General features: G+C 42.5%; 2 protein-coding genes across 3 annotated transcripts in view; one reads left to right on the forward strand and one right to left on the reverse strand.

Annotated features, from left to right (window-relative positions):
- The first annotated feature begins 845 nt into the window (after positions 1–845).
- Positions 846–16,692, forward strand: part of LOC147628120 (Mitochondrial import inner membrane translocase subunit Tim17/Tim22/Tim23 family protein) — a 44,534-nt gene continuing 28,687 nt past the window's right edge. For both annotated transcript variants that reach the window (XM_086813142.1, XM_086813143.1), the window contains exon 1: positions 846–1,185. In XM_086813142.1, the coding sequence (XP_086669268.1) occupies positions 1,038–1,185 (148 nt within the window). In that variant the 5' untranslated portion in view covers positions 846–1,037. The remainder of the gene's footprint in view (positions 1,186–16,692) is intronic.
- Positions 6,922–13,190, reverse strand: LOC147628121 (uncharacterized). Its single transcript, XM_086813141.1, has one exon. The coding sequence runs from the start codon at positions 12,279–12,281 to the stop codon at positions 10,323–10,325; it is 1,959 nt and encodes a 652-aa protein (XP_086669267.1). The 5' UTR covers positions 12,282–13,190; the 3' UTR covers positions 6,922–10,322.

Here is a 16,692-nt window from a genome sequence, read left to right on the forward strand (position 1 = left end):
AGGACGGCGATCGACTTGCATGATATTCATGATGTTAATATGCATGGCTTTTCTTTTAGGAGCCATAAGACTCACGAGCAAGACAACAAAAAAACACAAAGTAGATAGAAAAGCACACGAACAAGACAACCCGCACTATCATTAAATAGGTGAGCAGACCATAACTTGCCATACAATAGAAAGCATCGAGAAGGCACGACTGTTGATGATAGAGCTCTAGAAGCCGAAATTGCATCCGATATACACATGCACTTCTAGAACGAAGCCACAAACCATCACGACTAGAAGGTGTTTGAAGCAATGTGCCCACCAAAACGGGAACTAACCAGAAAGAAGTCGCATGCACTTCGAGAATAAACCCGCCAACCATAAAAAATGCCTTAGAAGGACCATGGCCACGAAAACAAGACGAATATAAGGCGTTCGAAGTGTTGTGCCAATAACCATAGCATAAGCACGAGGGTAGCCTTAGAAGGACCATGGCCACGAAACAAAGAAGCATCACACGGCATGGGAAGAAGATGCAAAGAATTAGGGCCTGGGCACCACATCATGGGAAGAACACGACATTCGCACGAAAGACGAACAAAAAGAAAAACCATCGACAGAAAATACGGAAGAAAAAAGGGGCAGCATACAGAGACACGTGCCAAATATTACCTTAGACGCTTATCACTGAATAATTGATAACCCAAAAAACATTGTGGGCTCCACGTGTCAAATATTACCTTAGATACTATCAGTGAATAATAAATTAATAACAACCCAAAAAACGTTGTGGGGGCTTATTTATTCACCCTTACTAAAGGCACCAAAATGCTGGTTTGCTATTAATTAATCCTTTACAAAGGTGAATATATAAACCCTTACCTATTTACACTGCTACATTATTTTAAGAAACTCTGTTGTTTCCATTCTGCGATGTTTTGGGATTTCCGGAATTGGCTTCCATTAAAATTCTAAGGGTTTTACACACATACATATACACAGATGTCATGCTTGTGATTCCTCGCAAGTGATGCAGGCCGTTGTAGGTAATGGCAGCAGATGATCAGGGCGATCGCGGGCTGCGCAGGAGAAGGTTTCCACAACAGAGAGAAGGATTTAGTCCCGGGGGTAGGCCACTAGATTATCAGGGGAGCCGAGGTTGGGCAGCTCGAATCACCACTCGCACCCTCTGTGCAGGTTGTTGATCTCTCTTAAAATCTCTTTTGTTTTTATACAAGGAAGTCTTTGTTAAGAGACCTTGGCTATGGCATGCAATTTACATGCTAGGAAATGAAATCTGAGATTGCTTTTCATCCCCCATCAAAGAGTTGCATGGCTTTTGTCAATCAAAATTAGGGAATTGGTGTTGGGCTTAGTACTTACCACTCTTGCACCTAATTCTGCCCTATGCAAACCGAACTTAACCTCACAGTCAGCTCAACGGCCGTTGAGATACTGCCCGGCTGTCTTGTCCCTTGCTTAAACTATTGGCTTTGAGATAAAGAATTACTAGATCCGGTTGATTCTCCTCACTGCCGCAGCAATATGGGGTTGGAGGTGATAGACATTTTTTCTCCACGTGCTTCAACTTCTATCAGGATGTCCCAGTCACCTATCTTCAACTTAACATCTTTTCTATGTTTGTTTCCCTTGTACGTGTAACTAGTGTGGTAGTCAATAATACATTGCTTTACGGACTAATACCTCTTCATAGTTTTCGGTGACCACTTACTCTATTAGACACATGAGCTAAGAATCACCTACGAAATGCTACTTTATACAGTGTGCAGCATGAAAATCACCTACGAAATGCTACTTTACACAGTGTGCAGCACGTAGTGGATGAGATGGTATCATTTAGAGTTGCTTGGAGTAATACTTACCATCTATTCCGTTATACAGTTTCCAGGTGGGTTTTCTTTGTTTTCTTGTATGAGGCATGTTGCTATTTGATAGCAATCGCATTTTTAATAAAAGAAAAAAATGGAGCTGAAAAAAGAGGTATAAAACGTCCAAAACGTTTCATACTTTTCCCAGGGCACGAAAGCCGTTTTGTGGGAACTCTGTGGCAACACTAAGGGGGTGCACATTAGTGCTACCTAATTTCTGTACAATGGGAACGCTCTATCAATAACACCGCTCTTGGTCATATAGGTGTGCGGGGTTGTTGAGGTGAAGCAAAATGTTATGTAGCTTACTGGGAAGTGCAAGGCAGCAACCATGCTTTTCCTTTCGTGGTAGGGGTGTGTGTTATTTGGAGGAGAAGCTCCCTTTCATACACTATATAATCAGCCAAAAAGTGCTAATCAGATGCATGAATCCTCAAAGCGCCATGGCTTCATGAGGACATGTACATTGTATACATAGGCTTAGGGGTAGCTTTATGGTTCTGTAGAGAAGCAGCCCATGTTGTGTGCTCTAATCCATAAAGGGATAAAAGAAGCTATGTGTGAATACAATTAGCTCAAAATGCTAATGTGACTAAGTTAGCCCATTAATGGGCAGACTTCGTTGGCCTACTTTTTCTCGAATCCCTCTCTCCATTCAACACATATTCTACAAGCCTTTTGGTAGCAGCTGTTGTGAAGAGTAGTACATTCAGCTTGAACAACCACAATCAATGCAAATCACTCCAAGGGTTCCAATTCAGTAGACTGGGAGAAGTGTAGAACACTCGTGCCTCTGTGATAGGTTTTTCAGAGGTAGACAGAGTGCAGCAGAATCACACGTACAACATGCGAAGAGACCTAAACTATTGATATGTATCACGTAAACGAATTAATGTAATACAACTAAATATAAAAGATCACTGAGAATGAAGACGTCCGTTCTCAGTCCACACATTGCCAGCTTGTACCACAGAGATGCTCTGTATGCCCTGTCGCTGATAGGAATGTTTTTGCCCATTTTCCTTGGCAGGCACTCTCTCTCTCTCTCTCTCTCTATATATATATATATATATATGTATATATATATATATGTATATATATATATATATGTATATATATATATGTATATATATATATATGTATATATATACATATATACATATATCTGTATATATGTATATATAGATCATGTATATATATATATACATATATATATATATATGTATATATGTATATATATACATATATATATATATACATATATATATATACATATATATATATATATATATATATATATATATATATATATATATACATATATCTGTATATATGTATATATAGATCATGTATATATATATATATATATATACACATATATACATATATACATATATCTGTATATATGTATATATAGATCTTGTATCTCATGTACAAATTAAGAAAGTAATGAAAAAGAATATTTTTGCGTACTTGATTTTTGTACGAGATCCTGTTGAGGAAAATAATGTACATGTAAACACTCTTTGTAATGATAGGCTGAAATTTTTGTAAGAGCACAATGATTGTTTTGCTGATGAGTTATCAAATGAGTTACCACCTGTACTACCGGAAGATCATCGCATTGATCTTGTGCCGGGTAGCTCACCACCTAATAGGCCAGCCTATCGTGTAAGTGTATCCCAAAAAGAGGAGATCATGAAGCAAGTAAAGGAGCTTCTTGAGAAGGGTTTGGTTCAGCCAAGCTCTTCCCCATATTGTTCACCCGTCCTCTTGGTTCAAAAGAAGGATGGATCCTTTCGTATGTGTGTGGATTATAGAGCTTTGAATAAGCTTACCATCAAGAATCGGTTTTCAATTCCACGCATAGACGACATCCTTGACAAGTTGGATGGATCGGCATGCTTTAGCCGAATTGATCTCAAGAGTGGATATCGTCAAGTGCGTGTAGTGCCTCAGGATGTACACAAAACTGCTTTCAGGACAGCATTTGGGCTTTATGAGTATCTTGTTATGTCTTTTGGTCTTACAAATGCCCCGGCTACATTCAATAGAATGATGGATCGCATATTCCGTGGGTACAGGAAATTTACAGGTGTCTTCTTTGATGACATCCTAGTCTTCTCGAAGACCGAAGAAGAGCATAAAGCTCATTTCGCTATTGTTTTTGAAGAGCTCCATAAGCATAAACTCTTCATAAATGCAAAGAAGAGTGAGTTCTTCTTGTCAGAGATACATTATCTTGGGCATATTGTGTCCAAAGATGAAGTGCGGATGGATCCTGCAAAGATTGATGCAATTCGGAATTGGCCCGAATTGAGTTCGGTGCATGAGATCCGTAGTTTTCTTGGATTATGCTCTTACGACCGCAGGTTCATTCGGCACTTTGCATGGATTGCTTCTCCTTTGCATGATTTGACAAAGAAGAAGACCGTGTTCAAATGGACTAATGTAGAGAGAGATGCATTCCTCAAATTGAAAGATGCAACTACTCATGGTCCAGTGTTGATCGTTCCGGATTTGCAAAAACCTTTTTATGTGGAATGTGATGCATCTGGAAATTGCATAGGGGTTGTCCTTAATCAAGAGGGTTGCCGTGGCTTATGAGAGTCGTAGATTGTATGATGCAGAGCTATCTCTTGGCATTTATGAGAAAGAGCTCTTGGCTGTAATTCATGCACTTACTATGTGGAAACATTACCTTCTTGGGACTGATTTCACTGTGAAGACAGATCACCAGAGTTTGAGGTATTTTCTTACTCAAACTAAGTTGTCAGAGAAGCATATGAGGATGGCCAATTTCCTCTCTATGTTTCATTTTCAGATCTTGCACACCCCGGGAAAGAAGAATGTAGTGGCCGATGCATTGTCACGAAAGCCGTATGTAGCTGCTATCTCGGTTCCCTCTCATGGGGACTTGTCTACCATGCGTGATTTGTATCATACAGATGCTGATTTTGCCACTAATTGGGCTGATTTGATGGCTGGTCATGCACATGCCTCATATGTGATCAAAGAGGGTTATCTCATGAAAGATAATTGCCTATGTGTGGTGTCGGACATGAGGCAAAAGGTTTTGGATGAGTGCCATGCTCCTCCATATGCTGGTCATAGAGGCATAATGCCTACTACGCACATGATTGAGCGGTATTTCTTTTGGCCAGGTATGCGGAAGGACATAGAGGCACATGTACGTGCATGTATCACCTGTCAAAAGGTCAAATTTGATAGGCAAAAGGCACGAGGTTTGCTTCAGCCATTATCTATTCCCACACAGCCATGGAAAAGTATTACAATGGATTTCATTATGGACTTGCCACGTACCCAACAGGGTAATGATGCAATTTGGACAATTGTGGACAGGTTTAGCAAGCAAGCTCATTTCTTGCCGGTCAAAAAGACCATCAAAGCTGAGCATATGGTTAAAATATATCTTGCACAAGTGTTCAAACATCATGGAATGCCGAAGTCCATTGTGGGGGATAGAGATCCAAGGACTACAAGTCTCTTTTGGCGGGCCTTATTTGATAATATGGGCACCAAATTGGACTTCTCATCAGCTTATCACCCTCAAACGGATGGGCAAAGTGAGGCTGCAAATTCAACCGTGTTGGATCTCTTGAAATGTTATGTGGCGGATCAGAAGTCTTCTTGGGAGAAGTACTTACCGCGTGTGGAATTTGCATATAACAACACAGTGCATGCATCTACGGGAAAGGCCCCGTTTGAGATTGTTTATGGTAAAGTGGTTTTGCCACCCATTCTTCGCACAAAGGATGAGATAGGCCCCGTTTGAGATTGTTTATGGTAAAGTGGTTTTGCCACCCATTCTTCGCACAAAGGATGAGTATGTAAGAGACTTGGATATTGCTTTTGCTCAGGTGTGGACAGCCATTGCAAGGTCACAAGACAAACATAAAAAGGCTGCCGACAAGCATAGAAGGCAATTGGATGTTAAAGAGAATGATTGGGTATTGCTGAAATTTGAGAAAGCAAGACTTGCAAAGAGGCCTGGCAAAGAGGGTGCATATCCTAAGCTTGCAACTAGGTACTATGGGCCTTTTCGAGTGATCGAGAAGATCAGCATTACCTAGTCATTGGCACATACACAATGCTTTTCATGTAAGTCTCCTTCGCAAGTATGTAGGGCCGGAGCCCAGTGAAATGGTCATTGAGGATCCACCACAAGTGGATGAGCTTGAGGAGATCTTGCAGCTAGAGCAGATTGTGTATCACAAGGAACGCAAGCTTGCTGCTGCAGGCAAAGTTGTGAGGCGTTATCTTGTGAAGTTTAAGAACTATCTTTCCATTGATGCTAAATGGGTAGATGAAGAGTTCTTCAAAGATTGCCCGCATGTGCTTCAGACATATTTGGATGCATTTCAGTTGCGGACAACTGTTTAGAAGCGCGGGGGGGGGGGGGGGGGGGGAGGGGGGGATGTCACCATTTGGCCACCTGAATGGTTCACTCTTGCTTTCACACTATGTACATATTGGATTGGTGTCCATGGCTTATGGAATGTGCCTATGCATGTGAGTGACACGTGTCATGCTGTATAGTTGGAAATGATATTCCGCTGGGACTTGACGTTATCATGCCCGGAATATCTGGAGGACTTGGCTTTCCGCTGGGACTTGTGCCTTTGTGTACATGCCCGGAAACGCCTGGAGGATTGGCTTTCCATTGGGTCTGGTATCTCATATACTTGCCTGGAAACGCCTGGTCTTATATGGTTTCATGAACGGAAATTGCTCATGCCAATGCTGCATTGCATAGCATCTTTATGTGCTTGCCTGCAAATGAAATTGCATGCTGTTTTCATGCCTGCATGACCTATGTGTAGTAGGGGACGCCCGCCCGTGAACCGTGTGTGTGAAACTGTCTGCTGACATGGTTGTGTGGCATGTGAACAGGTGGTAAGTATTACCCAATCGGCTCAAATAGCCCTTAGGACTTAGCCAATATTTATAAGTGAGTGCGTTCCCACTTCATTAAAGTTTGGGCGCCCAAAAGTCACTTATAAATTATGACCGCTTCCACTGAAGTCCCGAGGCGGACAAGACTCAATGTCCAGGACCTGATCCTCCCTTTTTACTTATAAATGGGCATCTCCTCATGTCCCCTCACCTGATTGGACCCCAATTCACTTACTTATTAAGAGAAAATTCGTGTTTTCTCTTCATGAGGATTTTTGGAGGCTGAAAACTCTGTTTTTCCACCATTTCTCTCCATTTCCAAGCTCTCCATAGCCATACCCAACTTGCTAGGGTGTTTTCCAAGCTTCCAAGTGCTAATCACTCTCCTACTCACTCCCAATGACTGAAATTCAGCAAAACAGCTCTCATTTTTGCTGTAATTTCTGGTCTTTTTGCTGAAAACCCTAATTTCAGCCTTCCTTTCTCAAATTGAACCATAGGGGAAGCTTTCCCAAGGTTCCCTTCATCCTCTTGAAGACTTTTGTCGCGAAGAATTGCAGCAAATCGAAGATATAAACACTTCTAAAGCTTCCAATGTGAAGGCTTCCGCTTACAACAACTTCTATGAAGACTAGTAAGTTAATTGGACAATGTGTTGTCATTACTTATTCAGTAGAAGGGCAGGACTCCTTGTTTAGCCGCCCTGTGTAGTATTTCTCTTGTCCTATGTGCTCTTGAAGATGTTGCTACCTTGCTTGGTAGAACATAGAGCCAATGGTAGAGAATATGGGCACTGAATTCGGGCGGGGTATCAAGGCAGCTCCTTGGTGATCTACATTGACATACCATTGTTTTCTAAATGCTGAATTTCATATGCATTGGCATGGAGGATTTGGCAATGGATGCCCGTGAAGCTATGTATTGAATTTCTCCAATAGTAATACAATTTACTCAAGGGAGGGGTTGGCCGTTCCGGCTCATTGTGTGTCTCTTGTCAATTCAGCAATTTACTTCTTGTATTTGAGCAAGTGTCCTTAAATCTTAGTGTATTTAAGTGTATTGATTAGCATTGTGTTCAACCAAGTTACACTACATGCTCCTGCAAAGAAATCGATGATCTAGATTCTAGCATGTAAGCATGTTTATGAAAGGTACTGCTGTCCATTGGTTGCTTATTGAGAAGCTCTCACCAAATCGTGTTAGATCACGGGAAGAGTTCAAGGAGAGGTTCTATGCCTTGTTCTTTACTCGCAATGCATTAAATGAGAACAATGAAGTGGAATTGGGTGAATGAGACCTCCCGGTATTGGGTTGAGCACAATCTTGCCTTACAGTTAAGCAATTAACACAATTAAACAAGTTGAAAATGGCACCACAAAATGAAGCTTAACAAAACTGAAAATTTAAATCACTTGGACAGTGCACTAGGGCTAGAAAGGGTTGTATTATCAAGGTTCCTGTTACAAGCTTCATGGACATTCACATGCCAAACTGTCCATAGGCATTCATGCAAATGAAAACAGCATTGCAAACATGGTTGTTGATGCGGTTGATTGCTTCCATAGCTTCCATTTGATTTCACAGTCTCACTCCTCAATCCCTCATAGCTAATCAAATGCAACTATGCCCCATTAGCATCCATACACAAACATTGTGTGTGCGAAGACTGAGACATAGGACCATAATGACTAGTATTCGGATCTTGAGTAAGTGATAGAGAGCTTAAATTAGCTCTTACCGCAATTTTGCTTGTTGCCTTTGTACAACCATCGTATGGTTGATGTCCACGCTTCCAGGGCTCCATTTCCACTCCTGGCTGAAATTAGGGTTTTTGCAAATTATGGTTTTCAGCAGGTATTTGGACTCCAAAACTGGGGCTTTTGGGTGCAAAAGATGCCCAAAGTAGAGAGCTATAAATGTACTTTGGTTGCCCTAAAATTAGGGTTTACAAAAAATTTGGGGGCAATAGAATAACACAAAAGCAGAGGGCTGTAGATGTACTATGGTTGCCCCAAAATTAGGTTTTCTGACAAAATTAGGGTTTCTATAAATTAGGGTTTACAAAAAATTTGGGGGCAATAGAATAACATAAAAAGCAACACCTCACCATCTCCCCTTCTTGGTCTTTGTGGGCTGATCCACCAAGCTCCATCTTGGCTAGAGGCCATAGATGAGTATCCCAGTCAATAATATCTCAGGTGTGTGCTTTTTAGGTCCAGAAGGGGCGCTCGCTGTCTACATGGAGATGCACCCCTCAGTAAGGTGATGCTCCTGGAGGAAAAGAATGTCGATAGGTCCTCCCACCATAGCTCGTTGAAGCTCTCCTCTAAGGACGCCTGGTCTCTGAAAACACTGAGGTCTCCCTAAACCCTGAATGTTCCATGAGACAATCCTCATATCAATCTCTGTGTGAGGCGGAACTCTTTCATGGCCGTGGGAATCATGAAATCAGCTTTTCCATAAGTGTGTGTGTGCAAAAGTGAAAAAAGTAGTTTCCCATACGGTTTGCATCCATTTCTAGAGAGAGGAGAGAGAGGGAAGTAAAGCTTTCCCAACATGTAGAGGATGAGTGGGGGGTGCCTATCCACCCGTCCAAACCATCCCTCCTCTTGACATGTGGGAGGTTGCCCAAAGCTCATAACATACAGAAAAGGACGCCTGAATATGTGCCTGGTTGACTGGGAGTGGAAACTGGTCCAACCTCTTTATGAATTGTCTGCTCAAACTTTTATGAAGTGTGGACGCCCAAACTCACTTGTAACTTAGGTGGACACACTTATTAAAGTGTGGACCTGCAATACAGAAAAATTTACCATTTGCTCATAAAATAAGCAACATAGAGTAAAGTAGTATACTTACCACCTGTCTACATCCCACAAGTGAGGTCAGAAGACAGTTTCACTTGCACGGTTCACAAGAGGGCGTCCCCAACTCATGAACTACACGCACAATTCACGCATGCAACAAAACAGTTCATGCGAAAATAGGTTCAAAACCTTACATGCATAAATGTAATGCAAGAATGCACCATGGAACAATTTCCCATTTCATTTAGCTAGTAACCCATGGTACCATATTCTGGATATGGGTGCATATCAATATCCCCAACCTACTGGCTCTTGGTTTTGACAACAAGTCCTCGACCATGCCAGTCCATCTTATGGAACTTGTCCATAAGTTTGAAGTGCAGAGAATGCCCAAATAGTGACATCCTCCCTTGCTTCTAAACAGTTGACCACAACTAAAATGCTTCCAGGTATGCTCGAAGGAGCTGCAGATACTCCTGAAAGTAAGCTTCATCCATCCACTTTGCATCCATGGGAGAATAATTCTTGAATTTCACAAGATAGCTAAGTCACACGAAACGTTTCTGGCAAGGAAACGTCGAACGTCGAAACGGCAAAGGAAACGGTGAGCATAGGTAGTAGGAAACGTCGGGGGTAGGATGAGTTTTAACATGACATTAAAGAACATTATATTGAAAATTGACATAGGCAAAAAGAATAAAGAAAACTCAAATTTCATAGATCAAGACATTGGAGTCAAGTCTTCTACATCAACTTGTTGCTCAGACCATTCATCTATGGGATCTTCTTCTATGACATCCCATTGATGACATGGACCCATCTTATATGATGAATCTTTTCGAGAGGTTAACCTGAGGTTACTATGGACATATACCAAATCCTCTGCCATCTTATGGCCAAGGCGATTGCGCTTGATGGAGTGTATGAAGCCATATGTAGACCAATTCCGCTCACAAGCGGATGCACTCGAAACTTGAGACAAGAGAGTTATAGCTAATCTTTGCAATTGAGGAGTACCTACACCATACATTTGCCACCACGCAACAGGAGATAACTTTAGCATGTCCCCAGGAGCGTCAATGTCTGCAAAATCATCCTGCTTCCCAATGTACCTTGCCAATTGAGCCTTGTAGATAGTCCTTTCATTGGCATTCTGACATATCCTGTCCAAGGTATACCTCCATCCTCTCATGATTTCCTTATCCTTATGTGCATTCTTTAAGAACAACATAGGATTGAGAAGAAAGGCAGTGGCATGAAGGGGAGAATGAAGCATATTCCACCTGTATTCTGCAATTGCACGAATTTCTTCGTGCATTGCTTCACCACTTGTATACTCCAAGAGCGTCTCCTTGATTTTCTCAAGTGCCTGGTCAATGCCCTCATACACAAAGCCCATGCATGGCTCGTCTCTGTCAACAATGCGAAGCATGGCCATAATTGGCCAACAAATCTTTACATATTTTTCAATCCCCTCCCAAAATGAAGCTGAAAGAATTTGATCCTCTACCTCCTGAGCAGCATTTCTTTGGCTCTTCCATTTCTCCCACTCCTGACTTGTGACAAGATGCTTCAAGGGTTCCTTCACCTTGGCAAGTCGATGGAGCATAAGGAAGTTTGAGGCAAACCTGGTATCGCCTGCTCTTATGAGCTTAAGCTTGGAATGCTTGCTAAACATTGCCCTCGTAGCATCATGATTGGCTATGAATTGCTGCACATTCTTACCGTTGTTTATAGCTGTGTTCATCCACTCAATTATAGATAAGTCTTTGAGTAAAAGATTCAAGCAATGAGTTGCACAAGGAGTCCAGAAGATGTGCTGGAATTCCTCTTCGATGAGTTGACCGGCCAACTTGCAATTTGCTGCACTGTCTGTGATCACTTGAACCACGTTTTTAGGGCCAACCTCCATAATAATCTCCTTGAGAAGCTGAGCTATGAATTCTGCTGTCTTCTGGTTCCCACTTGTGTCCACGGACTTCTTGAACAATACTCCATGAGAGTTTGACACCATGAAATTAAGCAAAGGCCTCTTCGCTGTATCTGTCCACCCATCTGAAATGATGGAGCAGCCATACTCCGCCCAACTTGCCTCCACTGGACAGAGGGAAGTAGCCACTCTTTCTCGCTCCTTCTCCAAGAGTGTGGTCCGCGATTTCTCATAGTTTGGGGCTTTATAACCCTTCCCAAAAGAAGAAATAGCAGAAACCATGGAGTGAAAGTATGGAGAACGGGCAAGAGTAAGGGACAAACCATTAGCATAGAAACAGCGAGCCACTGCCTCGTCCACTTCTTCTCTAGACGCATTTTGAAACATACTTTCCACCGAAGGCTGCGACAAGGATTGCTTCCCGGACGCATGTGTAGCATGAGTGATCTTCTGCTTCTTTTTGCTAGCACTTTCATGCTCTTCTCTAGCCATACGTGCCTTGTCTTCTGGTGAAACCTTCGAACAAAGTTGGATCCCCTCCTTTGTGATCCCCAACAAATGTGCGCGCACACGAGGATAGGATCCTCCAAACTCTCGATTACAAAATGAGCAAGCCCATTTTTTGGTCCCACCTTTACCAAATGCACCTTTCTCTGTCACGTACTTCCATAAAGGCTCCGGGGAATGTGGTGTTTTTACCCGAAACCCTATTGGTGGAGGACCTTGTGAAGCAGATGGTGAGGAAAACATATTGTGGCGAGGATCAAGAAAATAGCGGTGCTCTCCTTCGGGTGATTGGTGGAAAAGCAGTGTCCTGTTTGTTAGCACACAACCACTCTGGTAAGAGTATGATGCTCGGACACTTGCACTTGCGGGCTCTCTCTCGGATGGCGTGGTCAAGGGATAGATAGCCTCTAATGATAAGTGGACACTTGCAATGCTCAAAGATCACAGTACGTGGCGCACAATCAAAGCAGAAGCACTCTTTCCTAGGATTTCTACCCTCAGACTGTTTCTCCAGTGACATTGGAGGCAGACATGGTGATGGAGAGAGAGAGAGAGAGAGAGAAAGAGAGTACAAATGCTGAAGTGGTCTGCCCATTTATGTAGACAATGCTTGGTCCAAGTCTTGCTTCGCATTGTTGACAGACGACGATGGCGCCAGACGACACAACGCGCAGAGAACACGCAATTTTTATTTCTACGCGTTAAAAACCTAACGCGTCACTTACGCGAAACGAAAAAGCATTAAAAAAAATTTAATTTGCTGAGGCGATTTGACACGTGGCAGAGAATTAACGTGTCCCGTTTCTTGCACGTTTCCGCGTATCGGAAACGTTCGCCGCTGCAGGAAACGCTGAAACGGCGTTTCCGCCTGCGACGCTGGCGTTTCCTGCAACCCTGCAAGATAGCGCGTCTTTGTAGTTTGCCGCTTGCAAGTTTACGCTCTTTATGAAAGACAATTTGTTCGGGTTGCAAAACCTTTTTGAGCTCATACACTTCCGATGGATCCTCTACGACTGGTTCCACAGGTCAAGGTCCCACATACTTGCGCAAGAGGCTCACACGGAATGCATTGTGTATCTTCCAATGATCCGGTAAAGCAAGCCGAAAAGCCACATCATTTATCTTTTTGATCACTTTGAAGGGTCCATAATACCTGGTAGAGAGCTTAGGGCATGCTCCCTCCTTACCAGGTCTCTTACTAAGCCTGGCTTTCTCAAATTTCAGCAATACTAAATCCAATTGCCTTCTATGCTTGTCGTCAGCCTTCTTATGCTTTGCTTGAGAATGTTCAATGGGTGTCCGAACCTATGCAAAGGCAATATCAAGGTCCCTTACGTACTCATCGGCATCAAAAATCTCATCCTTAGTGCATAGGATGGGTGGCAATACCACTTTGCATACATGATCTCAAAAGGAGCCTTGTCTGTAGAAGCATTTATCGTATTACTGTATGCAAATTCCACAATTGGTAGATCTTTTCCCAAGAAGATTTTTGATCTGCCACATAGCATCTAAGCAAATCCAATATAGCTGAATTTGCGGCTTCACTTTGTCCATCTGTTTGAGGATGATAAGCAGATGAAAAATTCAGCTTGGTATCCATGTTATCAAATAGAGAGGCTCGTTGTTTTGGGATCTCTATCCCCCACAATTGACTCAGGCATGCCATGATGCTTAAACACCTGTGACATAAAGAGTTTGACCATATGCTTAGCTTTTATGGTCTTCTTGACAGGTATGAAATGTGTCTGCTTGCTAAACCTGTCCACAATGGTCTAAATTGCATCATCACCATATTGTGTACGAGGAAGATCCATAATGAAATCCATTGTGATGCTTTCCCATGGTTGGTTAGGAATAGGCAAAGGCTGAAGTAAACTAGGGGCCTTTTGCCTATCAAACTTTACCTTTTGACATGTGATACATGCATGAACAAAAGTTTCTCTCTCTTTCCTCATGCCTGGCCAAAAGAAATATTTTTCAATCATTTGTGTAGTGGGAAATTTATCCCCTATGTCATGCATACGGAGGTGCATGACATCCATCCAAAACTTTTGGCCTTAAGTCATTTACCATGCATAGGCAATTATCCTTCGTAAGATAGCTATCTTTAACCATATAAGATGGATTTGCATGACCAGCCATCAAATCAGTCCATATATCTCTAAAATCAGGATCCAAATGATAACATTTCACGCATACTAGACAAGTCTTGATGAGAGGCAATCAAAATTGCAGCCACACATGGCTTTCTTGATAATGCATCGGCCACCACATTTTTCTTGCCAGGAGTATGCCATTCAAACACACCATGTCAAGCTCCACCAACCATACATGTATGTCATGTCAAGCTCCATATGCCACACATGAACAGTAGAAAACAAAAGCTATGAGGAATTTTGTGACAATGGTTCATTTCGTATGTGTGTGGATTAAAGGGCATTAAACAAGATAACCATCAAAAATTAGTTTCCAATTCCGAGGATAGATGATATCTTGGACAAATTGGATGGATCATGATGTTTTAGTCGCATTGATCTAAAGAGCGTAATACTTATTGGGAGCTGAATTTGTGTTCAAAACCGACCATCAAAGTTTGCGATACTTTCTTACGCAAACTAAACTCTCCGAAAAGCAAATGAGAATGGCCAATTTCCTCTCAATATTCCATTTTCAGATTTTGTATATGGAGCCTGACATGAAAATACATGTATGGCTCATGGAGCCTGACATGATGTGATTCCCTGGGACTATCTATCCTGCTGATCTTCTGTATTTACGTTCTGGGAAGGTTTCGGAAGGATCATGAACCATGGACATTTTACCTGATATACAGCTGAGCAGATGGCTGTTTTCCCTAGGACTAGCTATCCTGGTGATCTTCTGTATTTATGTTTTGGGAAGGTTTCAGAAGGATCATGAACCGTGGACATTTTACCTGATACAAATGAGCAGATGGGTGTTTCTTCTAGTCTAGCTGTACTCATGTGTGTGCATGACTTTGATTTTATATTTGGATGACTTGTTTTGTTTGTCTGGACAATGTCTGAGATTACTGCCTCTGTTGTCCATGGGCCGTGGACGCCTGGGCACTCTGTGTACATGAATGTGCACACCTGTGTGGGACTGAGAGGTGGTCTACATGTGTTTTGCAGGTGGTAAGTGTCTTTAAAAACCCAATTTACAGCTTTATGATTTCACATACTAATAATTATGGGTGCAGGTCCACACTCACTTATAAGTGACCGAACAACTTATAAGTTATTTACACTAGGCAGGACCAATGTAATACACGTGGCGGCCAATAGATGGGCACTGGACAAAATTTGGGCCAACTGCTTGTAGGCGCCTCCTTTCGGACCAGAAAAGCACAAGATTAAGCTATTTTCAGTGGGGAGACTCATTAGTGGAGGGAACTTTAGTTTTGGATAGGCGCCTGCTTTTTGGTGCATGGGAGGAGCTGGTCGACTAATTCTACAAATTCCTACAGCCATCTACCACTACCTACTGCGACGGAATTCAACCAAGGGTGTGGCCAAGGCTAGTCGACTTCATCTGGTGGCAGGACATCCTCTATTGATCGGAGACCATCTGGCTTGTGAACTGCTGTTGGTCGACTTCTCTTGTGGCTTCTGAGAGCTGGTCAACTTGCTTTGTGAGCTGGTCGACTTGCTCTGTGAGCCAGACATGAGGAAGATGAAGATGCAGGGCTGTCCTGGGTTGATGTGGGAGTGCTATGAGCTGTCCATGGTTGTCCTACATGTGCTTAATGCCGGGAATGCCCTCTGGTGTTGAAGATTGACATCAAAATTCAGCATATGTTCTGTTTTGTTTTCGTACTGCACTGCAAGATATGGGTGCTAGCCAGTGGAGAATCCTTGGGCACCCACAAAGTTGTATTCGGAATCAGATTTCTTTTTGATAATCTAACCATAAAAAAGGGGGGGGGGGGTCAGCCTATCTTCTGGCTCCTAGTGTGGTGTATTGTGCAGAACTGACATCTTTCTTTTCTCTGGCATGCTTGTGTGTTTATTTAGTTTTCATGATTGATAAGATTTCCGTGGTATGCCTACCCTTCCGTTACATTGGTAACAGAGAAGGTTGGGATTCTGAGGTAGCCCTCCTCTTACTGTTGCGCCTCGAAAGAGGTTGCTTTTGGTTTAAGCGGCAGTGAGCGTGTGGAAAGACTTTGTGGCCCTCTTGTTTGTGTTGGGGCATTGTTGCACCCTTAGAGTCTAGTATCATACTTGGGAAGCTGGTAGAGATTGATTCTGGGGCATGGAAATTCTTTTCTTTCTGAAAATATGGTAGATACATTATGGCTAGCTAGTCAAATCATTATGTGGAGGACTCTATCACCTGTATTCACCGCATGCGGAAAGAGGATAGAGACAGGGACATGTTGGGGCTTTGGCAGGTAACGATCCATCGTTGTTTGCCAGGGCTGAGGATTGGCAGGATCTTGATGCTTTGATGAATGAGCTTGACGAGCTCCGTGCTTTGCAAAGGGACCCGGATGTACGGAGGGTTATTGAATCAAATTCTCAAGTTAAGGCTGATGTGGTCACTTTTGATGCAATTGTCCAACAGATGGGTATTGACAAACCTCGAGAGTTGGCTGTTGCTTATTTGAAAAGCCGTGGCAATGTTGTTT

Source organism: Cibotium barometz, chromosome 19, assembly GCF_041138505.1.
Source record: "Cibotium barometz isolate CiBa-2024 chromosome 19, ASM4113850v1, whole genome shotgun sequence".
In the NCBI taxonomy this organism is placed as follows: domain Eukaryota; kingdom Viridiplantae; phylum Streptophyta; class Polypodiopsida; order Cyatheales; family Cibotiaceae; genus Cibotium; species Cibotium barometz.